Source organism: Thamnophis sirtalis, unplaced genomic scaffold (assembly GCF_051295495.1).
Source record: "Thamnophis sirtalis isolate CommonGarterSnake01/CBP01778 unplaced genomic scaffold, rThaSir2_p1.2 scaffold_9, whole genome shotgun sequence".
NCBI lineage: Eukaryota > Metazoa > Chordata > Lepidosauria > Squamata > Natricidae > Thamnophis > Thamnophis sirtalis.
The window spans coordinates 3,193,556-3,215,363 of record NW_028261389.1 but is presented as its reverse complement, the minus strand read 5'-3'; the positions used below and the strand labels follow the sequence as shown (position 1 = coordinate 3,215,363).

Here is a 21,808-nt window from a genome sequence, read left to right as displayed (position 1 = left end):
AACAATCTGCTAGCTCCATTCATTTGCCCAAGACTCCACCCCAATGCAAGGGATTACGGGGTTGTTAAAAGAGGATGATTTAGTGGCTGGTCAAAGTTAAAAGTGATAACAATTGTTTTTCACATCGCACAGTTGCAGCGTCTCTGATCAGAACTCAGATGTTTGGCAACAGACTCGTATTTACGACAATCGCGAGTGTCTTTAGTGACCTTCCAATAAGGGGGAAGCTGGATTTCAATTTACAACTGCGTTGTTCCTCACTGCACAATGGCGGTGATTCATTTTATAACGAAATTCACTTAATATCGGTCTCGCTCGTAAACAGAAATCTGGTGCTCTGTTGCGGTCATGGACTCTTATTGAGTCCTTGGTTCCAATTTTTTGTCTTGCTTTCTTTTTCTTGAGAAAGTGGGACTCACTCTCTTTCTTTCCTTCCTTACTTCTTTCTTTTTCTTTCTTTCTTTTTTTCCTTCCTTCCTTCTTTCTTTTTCTTCTTCCTTCCTTCTTCCTTTCTTTTTTCCTTGCTTCCTTCTTTCTCTTCTTTTTTTCTTTCTTCTTTTCTTCCTTCCTTCCTTCTTTTTTTCTTTCTTTTTTTCCTTCCTTCCTTCTCTTTTTCCTCCTTCTTTCCTTCCTCCTTTTAAGAACTCAAAAGGCTTGGAGGAGGATGCCAACTACGGAGGGGACCTCAATGTCTTCTGGGGGACTGGCTGTGTCCTGCTCCCTTGTGGGCCATGTGGGCCTTGTGAGCTGTGCAATGGGTCCAAGTTTCCACACTGCACAAGAAGGACAAAGCAACCCTTCGGGGTTTTTGGTGCCGTCCGCCTGCCAGAAAGAAGGAGAGAGAGAAAGAGAGAGAGAGAGAGAGAGAACAGTGAAGTTAGCAAGACCACGACCATCTCCTCCCAACACCGTTCGTGGAACATGGCTCTAAATAGCATCGTTCCTGATCCTGGAGTAGCTATAGAAGAGAATATTTGTAGCTGAGGGTTGAACTGTGGGCGTTTCATGACCCAACTGGGTAACATCATCAGTGCTAGAAGGGAGTGAGGTTTGTGGAGAGGAGGAGGAGGAGGAGGAGGAGGACTGTAGGGTCCTGGGTGCTCTCTGAGCTTGGTGGTTTTTTGTTCTGACCTAGGCTAAAAAGCAGACGCTTAGTCCCCCAAACCCTCTTTTTATTTCAAAGGCTGTGGATTATGTTCATTCGTGGCACGACAAAACCGTGCTCGACTAAACCGCGCCCGATTAAACCGCGTCGCTGACGTCATCAACAGGGCAACAACAGCAAGCGCGGAGAAAGAAGGGCGCTTTAAATAGCGCTTTGAAAGCAAGCCGATTCAAGTTAAGGTAAGGGTTAGGGTTAGGTTTAGGGTTAGGTTAAGGGTTAGGATTAGGTTTAGCGTTAGGTTAAGGGTTAGGTTTAGGGTTAGGTTTAGGATTAGGTTTAGGGGGGTTAGGTTTAGGGGTTAATTTTAGGTTTAGCGTTTACAGTGTGCTTTTTTCTCCGCGCTGTTGTCGTGCTGTGATGACGTCAGCTACGTGGTTTCGTCGAGCGCCCTTTAGTCGAACGCGGTTTTGTGGTGGAACCATGTTCATTCACACCCTGTCATGAGTCACAAATAGTTTGTAAAGAGTCCAACAGTAGTCTGCCAAAGTCTTTCCGGATAAGGCTGATAAGGACCCACCTTCATTTCTCTTGAAACGCTGCCATAGACCTATTTGGCAATTAGCTTGCAAGACCACACGGAGCACAGAGTCAAAATGGAGTTTCAGAATTTAAACTGACCAGCACGAACAAAATTGCTTCCTGGAAAGGCTCAGGTACCTTTGCTCCTCCTTTTTGTCTTATGGGAGGGGCCAAACACCTCCAAGCCTTAGTCCCGAGTCAACCCTTTTGTCTTAACTGTTCTTGCCTTCTGGCAGCTCTACGCATGCGTGCACTGGGAACAGGCTCCAGCTGTTCCTCTGCCTCACTGCTGTCTAGTTCCTCGGCCCCCTCTCTGCCTCCGACGCAGAGCCCTCGTCCGAGCCTTCCCCAGATTCCAGGACTGGCCCAGGTTCCTCCCCAACCTCCTCACTGTCTGAATCTGCTGCCACCGCCGCAGGACGCCAGAGGACCACAACAGACATTGCATTAGCCAAACTAGGTAACATCATCAGTGCTAGAAGAAAGTGGGGTTTGCAGAGAGGGAGGAAGAGGAGGAGGAGAAAAAGGAGAAGGAAAACGTCCATGGTTGAAGAAACTGTTCCTCTCCATCAGCTTCAGCCAACGTTTTTAGCTTCAACCAACCACCACAAACGAAAGGAAGATGTGAAAGGTTGAAAGAAAGCCCTTCTTTGGGGCAGCCCCTCAAATCCTGGAAGGGTGTGGCCTTACTAAATTATGTTATATATTATGTCAACTCCCCGTGTTGTCATGGGAGACAAGGAGGGGGAGTGCATTCCACGCATACTGTCTGCTGGTGTCGGAACTCAGATTACTGCAGCCGGCTTGGGAGGGGTGCATCTCATAGGTGAATGTGATGTATGACACAGACTGAGGGGAGGGAAGGAACAAACTGAGGGGAGGGAAGGAACAAACAAAGCAGAGGCTTGACTGCGAACAGATCTTGCCTAATGGGGCTCCTAATAAATGATTTTTGTTTTTGTATTGAATCTTGGCTCGATGCTCATGAATCAGTTACGGCATTTTTAGGAAATCTCACGTGTTAATCTTATTAAGGCAAGATACGTACGTAAACAAAATTGATCCTTTGGGGGATTAGCGGAGAATCCGCTGGGATGGAGTTGCAACAGTACTGCTCCGAACACCAAAGCGACATCTTCTTGCCCACTTCCTCGGTTAATTCAAAGCGGGTGTAGTATTCCTTGTGTGGGGGACAAAAACACAAGAGTTTAGCCAGCTAGGAAACTGAAGAGGTAGTCCTCGACTTATAACCACAATTGACCCCGACATTTCTGTTGCTAAACGAGACATTGGTTAAGTGAGTCTTGCCACCCCCATTTTAGCACCTTCCTTGCCACAGTTGTTAAGTGAATCGGTGCCGCCGTTAAGTTAGGAACACGGCGGTTAAGTGAATCGGGCTTCCTTGTTGACTTGGCTAGTCAGAAGGTTGCAAAAGCGGATCACATAAACCACCGGTCATAAATATGAGTAAGTTGCCAAGCGCCTGAATTTTAATCGCGTGATCAATGAGGATGCCCGATTAGTTTGTAACTGTGGGAAACGGTTCCACCACAAAACCGCGTTCGACTAAACCACGTAGCTGACATCATCAACAGGGCGACAACAGCGCGGAGACAGAAGCACGCTGTAAACGCTAAACCTAAAATTAACACCTAAACCTAAACCTAACCCCCCTAAACCTAACCCTAAACCTAACCCTAAACCTAACCCTAAACCTAACCCTAAACCTAACCCTAAACCTAACCCTGAACCTAATCCTAACCCTTAATTTAACCCTAAACCTAATCCTAAAACTAACCCTAAACCTAACCCTTACCTTAAGTTGAATCGGCTTGCTTTCAAAGCGCTATTTAAAGCGCCCTACTTTCTCCGCGCTCGCTGTTGTCGCCCTGTTGATGACGTCAGCGACGCGGTTTAATCGGGCGCGGCTTAGTTGAGCACGGTTTTGTCGTGCCACGGTGGGAAACAGGTCATAAGTTGGTGCCGTTGTAACTGTGAACAGTCAGTCAACGAACGTTTGTAAGCCAAAGGCTGCCTGCATTGTGAATGGCTTTAACTCACCTGGGAGATTTTTAGGGTATCGGCAAGATTTCGGGACATGATGAGACGCTTCTTGGCTCGAGTGACAGCGACGTACAACAAATTCCATTCGTCCTCCGGGATGGCTTTTGGGACATCGTAAGAGGGAAGGAGGGAAAAACGAAGTTGAATGGGAATCCTTTGAACAGATCTGCTCTAAACCCACGTCTGAACTCTTAAATAAGTTTTTATTTTTATTCTCTTATGTATAGTCACAGCTATACATTCACTTACCGTATTTTTCGGAGTATAAGACGCACCTTTTTCCCGCAAAAAAAGAGGCTGAAAATCTGGGTGCGTCTTATATACCCAATATAGCATTTTGTTTTGCATCCTGAAGCCCCGCCCCCTTCAACAAAATGGCCATGCAGAGCCTTATGGAGGCTCCTGCGGGCTGGGGAGGGCAGAAATGAGCAAAAAAATGGGCCGTTTTGTGCTGCCCCATCCCCCAGCAGCGCACTATAAGCCTCCATAAAGCTATGCATGCAATTTTTTGACAAAAAGGGCCATTTTTTGCTCGTTTTTGCCCCCCCCACCTACCCAGCAGCACTCTGCAAGCCCCCATCCCAGACTATTCATGCCTTTTTTTAAAAAAACGGGCCCGTTTTCGCAAAAAACGGGCCGTTTTTGGGAGGTTTGCAGAGTGCAAAAACTTTTTTCCCTTTTTAGAAAGCTCTTTAACTGATTGATGAGAATTAGATTGATCAAGTGCTGTGCCAGCAGAAACAAAGTCTTAGGTGCTGCAGATTGTCAGCGATTTCCTTCTCCAGCATATGGATAAATACACCTGGAAACATCTACCTACCTACCTACTCTCTCTTTCTCCCTACCTATCTACTGTATTTTTCTCTCTCTCTTTCTAGCTGTCTATCTACCTACCTACCTACTCTCTCTCTCTCCCACCTATCTACTGTAGTTCTCTCTCTCTCTATCCCTCTACCTATCCTTCTACCTATCTACCTATTCTCTCTCTCTCCCTACCTATCTACTGTATTTATTTAGCTTTCTCTATCCCTCTACCTACCTACCTACCTACCTACCTACCTACCTACCTACCTACCTACCGTATTTCTCTCTGTCTCTCTCTCTATCCTTTTATCTACCTACCTCCCTACCTACTCACTCTCTCCCTACCTACCTACCTACTGTATTTCTCTCTCTTTCTTCCTCTCTATCCCTCTATCTACCTACCTACTTTTTTAAAAAAAAATGCCTCTTCAAAACCTTGGTGCGTCTTATACTCTGGTGTGTCTTATACTCCGAAAAATATGGTAGTTGTTGTTCTTGTTTATCTTTATCACTTTTGCATATTTATTTTTCCATATAAAGGGTTAAAATAGACATTCTGGGTTCCTTTGCTTACCATCCCATACACTCATGTTATGTTATCACCACCTTATTTTTCCTTTCTTTTCTCCCTCTCTCCCTTCTCTACTTCCTTCCTTCCTTCCTCCCTCCTTTCCCTTTCCTTCTTCCCTTACCTCTCCCCTACTCCTCTCTTCCTCGTCCTCCTCCTGCTCTCTCTCCTTCTCTTTCTATCCCTTCTCTCCTTTCCTCTTTCTTCCTTCCCTCTCCTTCCCTCCTTTCTCCTCCCCTCCCCTCTTCCTTTCCTTTTCTGTTATCGTGCTGATCTCTTTTCAACTCTCAACCGGTGTATTTTTGGGATGGCATTCCCGCAGGTGCTGTTATACACATCTGAACTCTTGAGCACCGAGTGCAGAAGTGGTATTCAGCTGGTTCTGGCCAGTTCTGCATAACTGCTGGTGGAAATTTTGAGTAGTTCGGAGAACCGATAAATACGACCTCTTGACTGCCTACCCACCCCCCAATCTACTCTCTGCCTCCCGAGTCCCAGCTGATCAGGAGGAAATGGGGATTTTCCAGTATCCTTCTCCTGCCAAGCCACGCCATGCCACGCCCACCAAACCATACCACTCCCACCAACCCACGGCCACAGAACCAACAGTAAAGAAATTGGAATCCCATCACTGACCGAGTGGTGTCCCATCCCAGCCACCCTGAAAGGGAGGTATTTCATTGCTGATTAGAGAGGTTGCTGTTCTGACCCCCACCTTGATCGTTCAGAAACGAAAGCCAAAGAAAGCTTGCAAAGGAATGTTTTTATCAGTCCCGGCTCTTGCTGGCTGCGAGCCCAAAATAAACACAGATAAATGCTCTGGCAACAAGTTAGGCAGCAAATGCAAAAACAAACTCTCACAGCAAACCACTTCTCCAAGTTGGTTTCTCTGAATCATGAACACGAACGGGGAACGTTGACTAGAACAGAAACGGAACGGAACAAACGTTGACTTCTGCAACTAGGGCGTGGCACCATCAATCTTTTATCTGCAGGAGGAGATCCTAATGAGCCACCGCTGCTCCTTATCCTCTCCTGTGAGTCAGTCAGCCCTGCATCCCGAAACAACTCACAGGAGGTTTCTGCTGAGTCACAACAGGTTGCTATCAGGGCTTCTCTAAAAAGGAGAGGGAGGGAGGGAGGGAGGGAAGGAGGAGAATAGATGGATGGATGGAAGGAAGGAAGGAAGGAGAGAAGGAAGGGGATAGAAGGGGGGAAATGGAGGGAGGGGAGGGTGAAATGAAGGAAGGGAAGGAGGAGGAGGGAGGGAAGAGAGAGAGGGAAGGAAGGAAGGAAAGAGAAAGTTAGTGAAGGAAGAGGGCTAGGATAAAAAAGAAGGAAGGAAGGAGGGGAGGAAGGATGGAAGAAAGGTAAGAAGGAAGGGGAAATAAAAGGGAAAAGAAAATGGAGTGAGGGGAGGGTGAGATGAAGGAAGGGAAGAAGGAGGAGGAGGAGGGAGGGAAGAGAAAGGTAGGGAAGGAAGAGGGGTAGGATAAAAAAGAAGGAAGGAAGGAAGGAAGGACGGGAGGAAGGATGGAAGGAAGGTAAGAAGAAAGGAAAAGAAAGAGGAAAATGGAGGGAGGGAGGAAAGAAGGAGAAGAAGAGAGGGAAGAGAGGGAAGGAAGGAAGGAAGGAAGAAAAGGGAAGGAGGGTGGGAGGCAGTGGTGGGTTGCAGGCGGTACGTCCCGGTACAGGCGTACCGGATCCTGCCCGGAGCACCGGGTACCGGAGGGCCCACCTACCCGCCCGCGCTCCTTACCGGTGCTTTATCTTTTGGCACTTCCGCACCTGCGTGACGCTCCGCGGAGCAGCAGGAGCGTTGCGGAGGCTTGCGCACGCGTGTATGTGGGTAACTCCGGGGCCGTTCCAACCATACCATTTGGAACGGAATCCGGAACCCACCACTGGTGGGAGGGGAGAAGGAGAGGAAGGGAAGAGAAAGGGAGGGAAGGGAGAGGGGAAGAAAGGGAGGGAGGAAAGAAGGAAGGAGACAGAGATAGGAGGAGGAGACAAAAGGAAGGAAAATGATTGAGATGGGAGAGGAGGAGGAAGGAAAGAAGGAAGGGAGGGAGGGAGGATGGAACATGACAGAGATAGAAGTAGGGGAGTGAGGAAGGGAGGGAGGGAGGGAGGGAGGAAGGGAGGAAGGGAGGAAGAAAGGAAGGAAGAAAGGAAGGAAGGAAGGAAGGAAGGAAGGAAGGAAGGAAGGAAGGAAGGAAGGAAGGTTATACTCACTAGGTGGGTCCCATGAACGTATTGCAGGATTGGGCAATGTTAATGGGATGTTGACAAAGTCACCAGCAATTCTGACGGTGTCGAATTCCAGCCCTTTGGCCTTGTGCACCGTCCCTAGGATGCAATCTAAAACACACAAGAGGAGAAGCCCTGAGGTTCGTAACTTTGGTCGCTAAATGAATGGTTGTTACGTCGAGGATCTCCTGTATTACAGGCCGACAATAATAAAGAAGCTAGCTTGAATTCCATACGTGTCTGGGTCTGGGTGTTCGCACATATTTATTTACCTGCATTTTCTGGACGCGGGACGTGGCACCGGGATATCCTGTCCAACAGCTCCGGAATGCGTTCCCGGTATTTCTCCACAATCGCAATTTTCATTTCCAGTTGCTTGTCTTCTGCTTTTGCGGCGTAGTCCTTGATGCTGGCCAGGCCCTTCTCAACCCACCTCTTGATGAAGGGATCCTTTATCTCAAGTTTCACTAGGAAGATCAAACAAGAGAGGTTTTTCCCAGAGGCAGCTGGACTTTCTGGTTTTTCTTTAAAGACATTTCGCTTCTCATCCGAGAAGCTTCCTCGGCTCTGACCGGATGGTGGGGAATGGAAGGATTGATCCGCCTTGCCAACTGCTGGTCCTTTGCATCCTTTTAGAGGGTCGTTGAGGCCGTTTGGAGGTTCATTTCTGACTCCCTTCCGACCTCCAGGTGGCATCAACTACTCTCGGAGAGTCCTAACGACCAGATGAAATTATAAAGTTGTTGATAAATTATAAACAATTTCCAAGTCCTTCATGATAGAATAAGAATAGAGTAGAATAGAATAAGGAACGGAATAGAATAGGAATAGAATATGGAATATGAAATGGTATAATGAATGGAATAGAATAAGGAATGGAACAGAATTGAACAGAATAGAATAGAATATGGAATATGAAATGGAATAAGGAACAGAATAAAATAGAATAGAATGAAATAGAATAGAATAAGGAATAGAATAGAATAGAATAGAATAGAATAGAATAGAATAGAATAGAATAGAATATGGAATATGAAATGGAATAAGGAATAGAATAGAATAAGGAATGGAACAGAATTGAACAAAACAGAATAGAATATGGAATATGAAATGTAATAAGGAACAGAATAAAATAGAATAGAATGAAATAGAATAGAATAAGGGACAGAATAGAATAGAATAGAATATGGAATATGAAATGTAATAAGGAATAGAATAGAATAAGGAACGGAACAGAACTGAACAGAATAGAATATGGAATATGAACTGGAATAATGAATAGAATAGAATAGAATAGAATAGAATATGGAATATGAAATGAAATAAGGAACAGAATAAAATAGAATAGAATGAAATAGAATAGAATAAGGAACGGAATAGAATATGGAACAGAATAGAATAGAATATGGAATATGGAATATGAAAGAAGGAACAGAATAAAATAGAATAGAATGAAATAGAATAGAATAAGGAACAGAATAGAATAGAATATGGAATATGAAATGGAATAAGGAACAGAATAAAATAGAATAGAATGAAATAGAATAGAATAAGGAATGGAATAGAATATGGAACAGAATAGAATAGAATATGGAATATGAAATGGAATGGAGTAAGGAATAGAATAGAATATGGAATATGGAATATGAAAGAAGGAACAGAATAAAATAGAATAGAATGAAATAGAATAGAATAAGGAACAGAATAGAATAGAATATGGAATATGAAATGGAATAAGGAACAGAATAAAATAGAATAGAATGAAATAGAATAGAATAAGGAATGGAATAGAATATGGAACAGAATAGAATAGAATATGGAATATGAAATGGAATGGAGTAAGGAATAGAATAGAATATGGAATATGGAATATGAAAGAAGGAACAGAATAAAATAGAATAGAATGAAATAGAATAGAATAAGGAACAGAATAGAATAGAATATGGAATATGAAATGGAATAAGGAACAGAATAAAATAGAATAGAATGAAATAGAATAGAATAAGGGACAGAACAGAATAGAATATGGAATATGAAATATAATAAGGAATAGAATAGAATAAGGAACAGAACTGAACAGAATAGAATATGGAATATGAACTGGAATAAGGAACAGAATAAAATAGAATGAAATAGAATAGAATAAGGAACGGAATAGAATATGGAACAGAATAGAATAGAATATGGAATATGAAAGAAGGAACAGAATAAAATAGAATAGAATGAAATAGAATAGAATATGGAATATGAAATGGAATGGAATAAGGAATAGAGTAGAATAGAATAAGGACAAAGAGGCGTGGCGACAAAGAGGCGTGATCGAAAGAGACAAGCTCAAGGCAGCGACAGCGAACGTACCGCGACAAAGGAGGAAGGCTGTTTCACGCAGCTTTCTTTAGTCCCGCAAACGATGGCAAGAAACGCGACAGAGCTGAGGGCGAAGGCGCACGTGCCCAGAGAGGGGGCTCTATGTGCCACCTCTGGCACGCGTGCCACAGGTTTGCCATCAGGAGAATAGGATCATACATTTATTGTCACTTTGAATGTACCCTAATCGGCATACGTTAAAATGGAGTTTCGTTGCTCTCAAAAGGGTCGGAGAATGGAGAAGAGGAAGTGACACCAGAAATCGGACCCTCGATTGGAGCGTAAACAGGGCTCGTATTTTACACCTAGCAGTTGTAGGAATTCTTCCAGAATGTCTTCTTGACTTCCTATTATACAGGTCGTCCTCGGCTTACGACCACAATTGAGATGAAAAATTGCTGCTGCGAAGCAAGATATTTGTTAAGTGAGTTTTGCCCCAGTTTACGACCCTTCTTGTCCCCGTTAAGTGAATCAATGCAGGAGGCTGTAAATGACTGAGCCATTTGAGACTCTTACTATATATGAACGTGGTGGGCAGGCTCCCTTGCGGTCGTATGTTGAGGGGCTACCTGTACACAACTTGCACGACTACAGAAATAGCGCTTGAGAGAACTCACGTTCAGGATGAAGCAGCTTCCAGAGGTCAGAAATTTTCTCAAGGCCAAAGGCTTTAAGACCCTAATGAAAAGAAGACAAAAAGGAACTATATGTAGAGCCCTGTGAGATGGGACTTGTAGTCCGATGCACAGTTGCAATCATCTGTCTGTATTTTGGGGCTCCTTAATGTGCTTCAAATAGTAAGAGGTGTCTGCAGAATTCAGTGTGTTTGCAACAGGCTGCACAACACAGTGAATCTTCCTGGATTTAAAGGGCTGTCACACAGTAGAGGTTGTCAGGAGAGGGGGAGGGAGAGAAGGAAGGAGGAATGGGAGGGAGGGAGGGAGAAAAGCAAGAAAGAAAAAGGGAGGAGGCGGGATGGAGGAAGGGAGGAAGGAAGGAAGGAAGGAGAAAAAAGGAAGGAAAAAAGGTGAAATGGAAGAAAGTAAGGAGGGAGAATGGAAAGAAGGAAAAAGGGAGGAAGGAGGAATTAAGGAAGGAGAAAGAGGGAGAAGATGAAATGGAAGTAAGGAAGGAGGGAGGAAGGAAGGAAAAGGGGAGGAGGGGGGAGGAGGAAGGACAAAGGAAGGAAAAGGTGAATGGAAGGAAGGAAGGAAGGAAAGGGGGAGTGGGAGGGAGGGAGGAGGAAGAATTAGCAAGAAAGTGAAATGAAAGGAAGGAGGGAGGGAGAAAGGAAAGAAGGAAGGTAAGAAGGAAAAAGAGAGGGGGAGGGAGGAGAAAAAAGGAGGAAGGGGAAAAGGATGAAATGGAAAGGAAAAAAAGAATGAAGAAAAAATGAAGAGGAAGGAAGGAAGGAAGGAAGGAAGGAAGGAAGGAAGGAAGGAAGGAAGGAAGGAAAAAGAGGAGGGAGGAGAAGAAGGAGGAAGGAAAAAAGGGTGAAATGGAAAGGAGGAGGAAGGAAAGAAAGAATGAAGAAAAAAGAAGGAAGGAAGGAAAGGGGGGAGGGGGGAGGGAGGAGGAAGAATTAGCAAAGAAAGTGAAATGAAAGGACGGAGGGAGGGAGAAAAGGAAAGAAGGAAGGTAAGAAGGAAAAAAAGGAGAGGGGGAGGGAGGAGAGAGGAGGAGGAAGGAAAAAAGGTGAAATAGAAAAAGGAAGGAAGAAGGAAGGAAGGAAAGAAAGAATGAAGAAAAATGAAGTGGATGGAAGGAAGAAGGAAGGAAAGGGGGATGAAAGGAGAGAGGAGAAGGAAAGGGGGAGGAAAGAGGGAGGGAGAAGAAAGAAGGAGGAAGGAAAAAAAGATGAAAAGGAAGGGAGGAGGAAGAATAATAGTAGGCAGGGAGGAAAAGAGGGAGGAAGGAAAAGAGGAAGCGGGGGGGGGGGGAGGAAGGAATCCCTCCTCTACCATTCCTGGGCCTTCTCTGCACTCACCCCCAGCAAGTGTATCTTAGCAGGTGAGTCTCCACCTGTGCGGTTCACAGCATCCTCAAAGACGGTTTGGTTGTTCCGGGATAAGCAGGCCTCCTTCCCCTCCACGCCGACCCCTCGGACATCACCTGTCAAAAGCAGAGCCTCCTGTCAGTCCCACTTAGCAATTCTTCCTACCTGGAGCGATGGAAGGACGACTGGCTTAAAACACTCACTTTCCTGGGTGTTTCCCACCAGTGTTTTTTTCCGCACTTTCTTGCAGATATCCAGGAGAGTCGCGCCAACGTAAGCGATTTCGGAGCCGAAGCGAAAACTCTGCGGAAGAGGAAAAAAATCCTCCAATGAGGTGAGAACTTCATCACGTAATAGAGGTGTAATTTGCTGCCCATTTCATCCCCCCCCTTAAGCTAAGGCAGGACTAGAACACACCGTCTCCTGGTGATTGATCCAAAGTCACTCGGTTGGCTTTCATGCCTAAGGCAGGACTAGAATTCCCAGTCTCCTGGTGATTGGCTCAAAGTCACTCAGCTGGCTTTCATGCCTAAGGCGGGACTAGAACTTCCCTTCTCCTGGTCATTGGTCCAAAGTCATCCAGCTGGCTTTCATGCCTAAGGCGGGACTAGAACTTCCCTTCTCCTGGTCATTGGTCCAAAGTCATCCAGCTGGCTTTTATACCTAAGGCGGGACTAGAACTCACCGTCTCCTGGTGATTGGCTCAAAGTCACCCAGCTGGCTTTCATGTCGTAGGCAGGACTAGAACTCACCATCACTTAGTGATTGGCTCAAAGTCACCCAGCGGGCTTTCATGACTAAGGTGGGACTAGAATTCACTGTCTCCTAGTGATTTTCTCAAAGTCACCGAGGTGGCTTTCATGCCTAAGGCAGGACTAGAACTCAAAATCGCCTGATGATTGGCTCAAAGTCATCCAGCGGGCTTTCATGACTAAGGTGGGACTAGAATTCACTGTCTCCTAGTGATTTTCTCAAAGTCACCGAGGCGGCTTTCATGCCTAAGGCAGGACTAGAACTCAAAATCGCCTGATGATTGGCTCAAAGTCATCCAGCGGGCTTTCATGACTAAGGTGGGACTAGAATTCACTGTCTCCTAGTGATTTTCTCAAAGTCACCGAGGTGGCTTTCATGCCTAAGGCAGGACTAGAACTCAAAATCGCCTGATGATTGGCTCAAAGTCATCCAGCGGGCTTTCGTGCCTAAGGCAGGACTAGAACTGGAGTGGATTCCCAATGAGATCCATGAATTTCTAGGAATCTTCTGGATTGAATTGTGGATCTTTCCAATTGGAATGATGAGATTGCTTTCAATAGGAGCTGGAGAAGATCTTAATGCATCATTAAGAACCGAATCTCCCGGCTCTTCGATCTATAACTTAGAGAGAGCTTGGGAAAAATACCATGGATGAGAATCCTCAAGGGGAAAACAACTCAAGAAGCTTGGGAAATTTTGAAAAATGAGATTACAAAAGCCCAGTCTAGCACAATACCAATGAAGAAGAAAAATAACATCTCCCAAAAAACCCCAGCATGGCTGCATAAAGAACTATCTGACAAATTGAAAGACAAAAAAGATAAGTATAAAACGTGGCAATGGGGCACATAACAAAGGCAGAATATCAGCAAATAGCCCGAGCCTGTAAAGATGAAGTGAGGAAAGCTAAGGCTCACAATGAAGAAAGGCTTGCAACAAAAGTAAAAAATAACAAAAAAAAAAGCTTCTCCCAACATGTTAAAAACAAGAAAAAAGTCAAGGAAACAATTGATCCATTGCTGGGAGAAAGTGGCAAGAAGGTGACAAGCGACAGGGAGAAAGCAGAACTATTTTAACTCATGTTTTGCATCTGTCTTTACACAAAGGGATAAAACAGTCCAACCTATCAAAAACAGCACCACAAAAATCGGATTAGGAACACAAGTTGAAATAGGGAAGAAAATGGTAGGTGAGCACCTGTCTACCCTAGACGAGTTCAAATCACCAGGACCGGATGGATTACACCCCAGGGTTCTGAAGGAACTGGCAGGGGAGATCTCAAACTATATCTTTCAGAGATCCTGGAGCACCAGGGAACTACCAGAGGACTGGAAAAGAGCTGATGTGGTTCCCATCCTCAAAAAAGGGAGAGAAAAAAACAGATCCAGGAAACTACAGACCTATCAGCCTGACCTCAGCACCAGGAAAGATTCTGGAAAAGATAATCAAGCAACGAATTAGCAAACACTTAGAAGCAAAGTAATAGCCAAAAGCCAACATGCGTTTGTTAAAAACAGATCATGCCAAACGAATCTTATTGCATTCTTTGATAAGAATTTGCAATCTTATTGCATTCTTTGATGACAAAATTAGTGGACCAGAGGAATGCCGTCGATATAGTTTACTTGGACTTCAGTAAGGCATTTGATAAGGTAGACCATAACCTACTACTAGATAAAGTAGAAGAATGTGGGTTGCACAGCATCACCACCAGATGGATTCGTAACTGGCTGACCAACCACACTCAACGTGTCGTCCTCAATGGAACTGCATCTTCATCAAGGGAAGTATGCAGTGGGGGACCCCAAGGCTCTGTTTTGGGCCCAGGACTCTTCAACATCTTTATCAATGATTTGGATGAGGGAATAAATGGGGAACTCATCAAATTTGTAGATGACACCAAGTTGGCAGGAATAGCCAATGCTCCAGAAGATTTAAGGCTTAAGATGCAGAAGGATCTTGACAAACTTGAACATTGGGCACTATCTAATAAAATGAAATTCAATGGTGAACAGAGGAAGGTTCTACATTTAGGCAAGAAAGACAAAATGCATAGGTACAGTATAGGTGGTGCCTTGCTCAACAGTAGTAACCGTGAAAGGGATCTTGGAGTCCTAGTGGACAACCATTTAAATAGGAGCCAGCCGTGGGCAGCAGCTGCCAAAAAAAGCCAACACAGTTCTAGGCTGCATCAACAGAGTCAAGATCACGTGAAGGGTTAATACCACTTTATAAGGCCTTGGTAAGGTTACACTTGGAATTCTGCATTCAGTTTTGGTCACCACGATGTAGAAAAGATGCGGAGACTCTGGAAAGAGTGCAGAGAAGAGCAAGAAAGAGGATTAGGGGACTGGAGGCTAAAACAGATGAAGAACAGTTGCAGGAACTAGATATGTGTAAGTTTAATGAAAAGAAGGACTAGGAGAGACATGATAGCAGTCTTCCAATATCTCAGGGGTTGCCCCAAAGAAGAGGGAGTCAAGCTATTCTCCAAAGCACCTGAGGGTAGGACAAGAAGCAATGGGTGGAAACTAATCAAGGATAGAAGCAACTTAGAACAGAGGAGTAATAAATTGTAAATTGTGACTTGGGAAAAAGACCTATATATTTTATTAACAAATTTTCATTTAGATCTTGTTGTAAAGGTGTAAGGTTTTTTTTTTGAGGGGGGGGCGATGAGAGGAGATGGGGCATAAATAGTAAATGATTTTTAGCCAATTATAATAACAACAAGGAAATTTTAATGGACATTGTTTTACAATATATACATGCTATGGTATTGGCTAAAGTAACTTGGATATAAATTTTAGTCAGTGAGTTGGAAAAAAAAGTGGGGGAAAGGCTTAGAAACTTTATTAATTGTCTTTTACTTAAAAGATGCTATAAATGTTATTGGAGGATTTTTTGAAATAGCTAATGAATGCCATTATGTGGTTGTGCCTTTAAGTATGAATGATTTGAGGTAAAAGCATGTTCAAATAATTGTAGTCAAATGAGAATTGTGGTAGTAAGATATACAAAGATTTTTGACTTAAAGTATATAATCTAATATGAACTATAAGTATTGACTGTGGAAGAAATGCACGAAAGTTATCTGTAAGCAATGGACACACTTTCTACAAGATGTAATGAAGGATGATTCTTTTTTTGCGTGTTTTTGTTCAATTAAAATTAAAAAAAAATTTGAAAAAAAGAAAAAAAGAACTGAGGAGAAATTTCCTGACAGTGAGTACAATTAACCAGTGGAACAGAAGTTGCCTCCAGAAGTTGCGAATGCCCCAACACTGGAAGTCTTTAAGAAGATGTTGGATAGCCATTTGTCTGGAACGGTATAAGGTTTCCTGCCTAGGCAGGGGGTTGGACTAGAATAGCAATAGCAATAGCAGTAGACTTATATACCGCTTCATAGGCCTTTCAGGCCTCTCTAAGCGGTTTACAGAGAGTCAGCATATTGCCCCCAACAATCTGGGTCCTCATTTTACCCACCTCGCAAGGATGGAAGGCTGAGTCAACCCTGAGCCGGTGAGATTTGAACCGCTGAACTGCTGATCTAGCAGTAGCCTGCAGTGCTGCATTTAACCACTGCGCCACCTTGGCTCTTCCAACTCTGCTATTCCATTCTATTTTATTCTATTGATGGATGGATGGATGGATGGATGGATGGATGGATGGATGGAAGGATGGAAGGAAGGAAGGAAGGAAGGAAGGAAGGAAGGAAGGAAGGAAGGAAGGAAGGAAGGAAGGAAGGAAGGAGCAAGGGAGGGAGGGATTCTCCAAAGCACCGGAGGGTAGAACAAGAAGCAATGGGTGGAAACTAATCAAGGAGAGAAGCAACTTAAAACTGACGACAAATTTCCTGATAGTGAGAACAATTAATCAGTGGAACAGAAGTTGCCTCCAGAAGTTGCGAATGCCCCAACACTGGAAGTCTTTAAGAAGATGTTGGAGAGCCATTTGTCTGGAACGGTATAAGGTTTCCTGCCTAGGCAGGGGGTTGGACTAGAAGACCTCCAAGGCCCCTTCCAACTCTCCTATTGCATTGTATTGTATTATTACAGCTAACCCACAACTCCCAGTCAAACCTCTCAGCTCTCCTGCTCTCTTACCTGCGTCAGGTAGAAGATGCGACTGTGGGGTACATGCAAAAGTGAATTGACAGCACCCCGAAAGGCGTAGATCTGTTGGTGTGGATCTCCAACCAAGATCACACCACACGTTTGCGAGAGGACAATGTCCATAACCGCTAGAGAAAGGGGATAGAAATAAATGATAATATTTGGAATAGAAGAGTGCCGTATTTTCCGGAGTATAAGACGCACCTTTTTCTCTCTCAAAAAAAGAGGCTGAAAATCTGGGTGCGTCTTATACACTGAATGCAGCATTTTTAGCCTCCCGAAACCCTGCCCCCATTGCAAAAATCGCCGTGCATAGCCTTTAGGAGGCTTACAGAGTGCTCCTGGGGGCTGGGGAGGGCAAAAACGGGCTGTTTTTTGCTTGCTTTGTCCCCCCAGCCCGCAGGAGCACTCTATAAGCCTCCTAAAGGCTATGCATGCCGAGGCCTGCCTGGATTTGAACCCAGAATCTACATCGCACTCACCGGGCGTGCAGTCTTGGGCCTCATCCACCAAGATAGCGTCGTAGTTGGAAAGAGAAGGTTTCTGAAGTTGCCAAAGTTTCAAGTAGCCTAAAGAGGCACAAGACCGATGCTTAAAATCAGTGTACAATGAAACAACCTTCTTTGATTTTGTGTTCTTGAGTTCCTGTAGGATTACAATCCAGGATTATTTTAATAAAGAAGCATTATATTATATTTTCTTTTAATTTCCCAGCCTTGGCTACTTTAAGATGGCTTTAATGGGTGGACTTCTCCCAGCATGCTGGCTAGGGAATTCTGGGAATTGAAGTCCCCGAGTCTTAAAGTGGGCAAGGCAAGATTAAAATGTACCGTCTCCTGGTGATTGGTCCAAAGCCATGTTTTGAGGCGGGACTAGAACTCACTGTCTCCTGGTGATTGGTCCAAAGTCAAGAGGCTGGCTTTCATGCTTTAAGGAGGGACTAGAACTCACTGTCTCCTGGTCATTGGCCCAAAGTCACCCAGCTGCCTTTATGCCTAATCTGGGACTAGAACTCCCCAACTCCTGGTGATGGTTCAAAATCACCCAGCTGGCTTTCATGTTAAGGTAAAACTAGAATTCACCGTCTCCTGGTGATTGGTCCAAAGTCAAGAGGCTGGCTTTCATGCTTTAAGGAGGGACTAGAACTCACTGTCTTCTGTTGATTGGCCCAAAGTCACCCAGCTGCCTTTATGCCTAATCTGGGACTAGAACTCCCCAACTTCTGGTGATTGGTTCAAAGTCACCCAGCTGGCTTTCATGTCTAAGGTGGAACTAGAACTCCCTGTCTCCTGGTGATTGGTTCAAAGTCACCCAGCTGGCTTTCATGTCTAAGGTGGAACTAGAACTCACTGACTCCAGGTGATTGGCCCAAAGTCACCCAGCTGGCTTTCATGTCTAAGGTGGAACTAGAACTCCCTGTCTCCTGGTGATTGGTTCAAAGTCACCCAGCTGGCTTTATTGCCTAAGGTGTTACTAGAACTCACTGTCTCCTGGTGATTGGCCCAAAGTCACCCAGCTGGCTTTCATGTCTAAGGTGGAACTAGAACTCACTGACTCCAGGTGATTGGCCCAAAGTCACCCAGCTGGCTTTATTGCCTAAGGTGGAACTAGAACTCCCTGTCTCCTGGTGATTGGCCCAAAGTCACCCAGCTGGCTTTCATGTCTAAGGTGGAACTAGATTTTCCCTCCATGAAGGAAATTTCCCCTCTGTTTTTACTTTTTTCTTCCTGTTTCTCCAGCAGAGCTAAATGCCCCAAAGGCTTCCCTCACATATTCCACTTACCGTCGTGCGTCATTCTGTGAGCCATGTCCGTGGTCGGGCTCCGCATTTTCATCTTGGCCCATATTTGTTTCGCTTCTTCAACAATGATCTAGAAAACAAGAGTTAGGATGATGATCTCGCTGAACGAAAAGCATCAAATCCAAAGTTTTCTCCCACAGATCTTGAAGGGGAAGGAAGGTCTGGGTCTATAGCTAGTCCTCGACTTACGACCATAATGGAGGCCCACCCACGTTTCCACTGCTAAGCAAGGCAGTTGCTAAGTCAGTTTCGCCCCATTTTATGGCCGTTCTCGGCACAGTTGTTAAGTGAATCTGGCTGTCCCCCATTAACTTTGCTGGTCACAAAAGACGATCATGTGACCCCAGGGTACTGCAACCGTCATAAATAGAGGTAGTCCCTGACTTACGACCGCAATAGAGCAAAGAATTTCTGTTGTTAAGCGAGACAGTTCTTAAGTGAAGTTTGCCCGTGTTGCAACTGCAGAAGTTAAGTAAGGAACACGGTTGTTAAGTGAATCAGGCTTCCCCATGGACTTTGCTTGCCAAAAGGTCGCAAAAGGGGGATCTCCCGTGACCTCGGGAGCCGTCATAAATATGTCGGTTGCCAGTTTTGTTCAAATGGTTGTCAATGTGAAAAATCGCCATCGCTCGTTTTTCGGCTGTGCCGTTGTAACTTTGAAGAGTCACTAAGCGAAACGTGCTAAGTCGAGGACGTCCTGCTATTTGCGAAGGTTCCGAATTTGGAATCCCGTGACCACACGGTCATAAATGTGAAAAATGATTCTTTTTTGAAGTCGTAACTTCGAACGGTCGCTAAACGAGGACTGCCGATCCCTGGTCCTGAGGGCCAAAATACTCACGTGCTTTTCGCGTTCCTCCACCAGAACGTTCATCCCTTGGTTGTTCTTGCACCAAATGGGCGTGTGCTCCACAGTGATGGACGCGTCCGCCGAAGCGAAGAAGGCCGCGAGTGTCTGAACGACCGTCTTGGCTCTGATGAACGAAGATTGGCCCTTGCGATTGGAGAGGACAAAACTGACCAGGTAGGAGGTCAGTGAGCCCAGGTTAAGCTTATGTTTGTAACTGCAGCAGAATGAAAGAGGGAAGGTGGAATTAATCATCATTTCCTTCAAACGGCCCCGTAATCCCTTATATCCCTTATATAGTGTTTACTGCCCTTCCTGTCGCCACTGAGGAGTTTTATTCAGCAGATATATATTCTCAGTGTGCCCAGAGAGAGAAATATCTGCCTCTACCCAGGATCGACCTCACAGGGAGACAAGAGCTCCACCTCTAGGCCACCACACCAGAAGGGGGAATTAATCATCATTTCCTTCGAACGGCCCCGTAATTCCTTATATCCCTTATATAGTGTTTACCGCCCTTCCTGTCGCCGCTGAGGAGTTTTATTCAGCAGATATATATTCTCAGTGTGCCCAGAGAGAGAAATATCTGCCTCTACCCAGGATCGACCTCACAGGGAGACAAGAGCTCCACCTCTAGGCCACCACACCAGAAGGGGGAATTAATCATCATTTCCTTCGAACGGCCCCGTAGTCCCTTATATAGTGTTTACTGCCCTTCCTGTTGCCACTGAGGAGTTTTATTCAGCAGATATATATTCTCAGTGTGCCCAGAGAGAGAAATATCTGCCTCTACCCAGGATCGACCTCACAGGGAGACAAGAGCTCCACCTCTAGGCCACCACACCAGAAGGGGGAATTATGGATGGAAACTGAACAAGGAGAGATTCAACATGGAAATAAGGAGGAATTTCCTGACAGGGAGAACAATCAACCAAGGGAACAGAAGTTGCCTTCAGAAGTGGTGGGAGCTTCATATCTGGAGGTTTTCAAGAAGAGTCCTGAAAATAAGGAGGAATCTTCTGGCAGTGAGAACAATCAACCAGGGGAAGAGAAATTGCTTTCAGAAGTTGTGGGAGCTTCATCCCTGGAAGCTTTCAAGAAGAGATTGGACTGCTGTCTGTCAGAAAGGGTGTAGATATTTTATGAATTGACTTTGTTTCAGAATAAAAAGGTGTAATGTTATTGGAGGTTTATTGAAATTGCGAATGAATGCCAGTAGGTGGTTGTGTCCTTTAAGTACAAATGATTTTAGATAAAAACACGTGTAAATAATTGTCATTAAATGAGAACTGTGGTACAGTGATAGTAAAATCCATAATTTTTTTTTTAATTTAAAATGTACAATTCAATTTGAAGGAAGTATAGGTAATGAATGATCGTGGAAGAAACGCACGAAATGTATTTGTAACCAATCGACAAGATGTAATGATTCTTTTTTTTTTGTTTAATTAAAACAATAAAGATTTTCCAAAAAAAAAGAAATGGTGTAGGGTCCCCTGCTTGGGCGGGAGGGGGGGGAGGGCAGGGGGTTGGACTAGATGACCTACAGGGTCCCTTTCCAGCCCGTTGTTCCGTTATTCACTTAACCCACCACGTCCCTAACTCAACTACTGCACTGATTCCCTGAACGTGGCCAGCAAGGTTGTTAAAAACGGGGCCAAACTCGCTTAACAACTGTCTCTCTCAGCAGCCGAAATGTTGGGCTTCCGTTGTGGTCGTAGGTCGAGGACTAAACTCCCGGTAAAGAAGAACCCGGTCACTTACTGCTTCCCGACTTCTGCAAAGGCCAAGGAGTGGATGGTTTTACAAGTGACGTTACCGGGGAAAACCAACTCCGCCTGTTTCGCGATGGTGCTGTTGAACGCCAAGTACAGAAAATTCAGGTTGTCCCACTTCCGAGTGTATTGGAGCAGTGTGGAGGTTTTGCCAGTGCCTGCGTGGAAAAATGTAAAAACATTTCAGTTCTTCCCTACATGGGGCAGCCTTTGAAGAGTATTCGGAGACTACAACTCGTCCAGAATGCAGCCGCACGAGTAATTGTGGGTGCACCTCGGTACACCCACGTTACACCTATCCTCCGTGAGCTGCACTGGCTACCAATCGGTCTCCGGATACGCTTCAAAGTGCTAGTCGTAACTTATAAAGCCCTTCATGGTATTGGACCTGGGTACTTGAGAGACCGCCTGCTGCCAATCACCTCCCAAAGACCCATCAGATCCCACAGGGTTGGCCTCCTCCGGGTTCCGTCTACCAGCCAATGCCATCTGGCTACCACCCGGGGGAGGGCCTTCTCTGTGGCAGCTCCGGCCCTTTGGAATGAACTCCCCGTGGAGATTCGGACCCTCACCTCTCTCCAGGCCTTCCGGAAAGCCGTCAAAACCTGGCTGTGCCGGCAGGCCTGGGGTTGATGAGTTCCCCTCCCCTCTCGACTTGTATGGCCGTATGACTCTTGTGTATTTTAATTATATGTATTGTGTTTGTATCCCCTTTCCCCTTTTGAGTTGTTCGCCGCCCTGAGTCCCTCCCGGAGAAGGGCGGCATACAAATAAATTAAATCTT

At 45.0% G+C, this 21,808-nt stretch overlaps 1 protein-coding gene across 1 annotated transcript in view; it reads right to left on the bottom strand.

The window, feature by feature from the left end:
• Positions 1 to 534: 534 nt before the first annotated feature.
• FBH1 (F-box DNA helicase 1) overlaps positions 535 to 21,808 on the bottom strand; it is a 37,707-nt gene continuing 16,433 nt past the window's right edge. The window contains exons 9-21 of the mRNA XM_087722673.1: positions 21,014 to 21,182; positions 19,244 to 19,466; positions 18,385 to 18,472; positions 17,084 to 17,170; positions 16,593 to 16,729; positions 11,937 to 12,036; positions 11,725 to 11,849; positions 10,355 to 10,415; positions 7,643 to 7,837; positions 7,356 to 7,481; positions 3,746 to 3,849; positions 2,733 to 2,864; positions 535 to 822 (exon numbers count right to left, since the gene is read on the bottom strand). Of these exons, the coding sequence (XP_087578799.1) occupies positions 646 to 822; positions 2,733 to 2,864; positions 3,746 to 3,849; positions 7,356 to 7,481; positions 7,643 to 7,837; positions 10,355 to 10,415; positions 11,725 to 11,849; positions 11,937 to 12,036; positions 16,593 to 16,729; positions 17,084 to 17,170; positions 18,385 to 18,472; positions 19,244 to 19,466; positions 21,014 to 21,182 (1,724 nt within the window). The 3' untranslated portion in view covers positions 535 to 645. The remainder of the gene's footprint in view (positions 823 to 2,732; positions 2,865 to 3,745; positions 3,850 to 7,355; positions 7,482 to 7,642; positions 7,838 to 10,354; positions 10,416 to 11,724; positions 11,850 to 11,936; positions 12,037 to 16,592; positions 16,730 to 17,083; positions 17,171 to 18,384; positions 18,473 to 19,243; positions 19,467 to 21,013; positions 21,183 to 21,808) is intronic.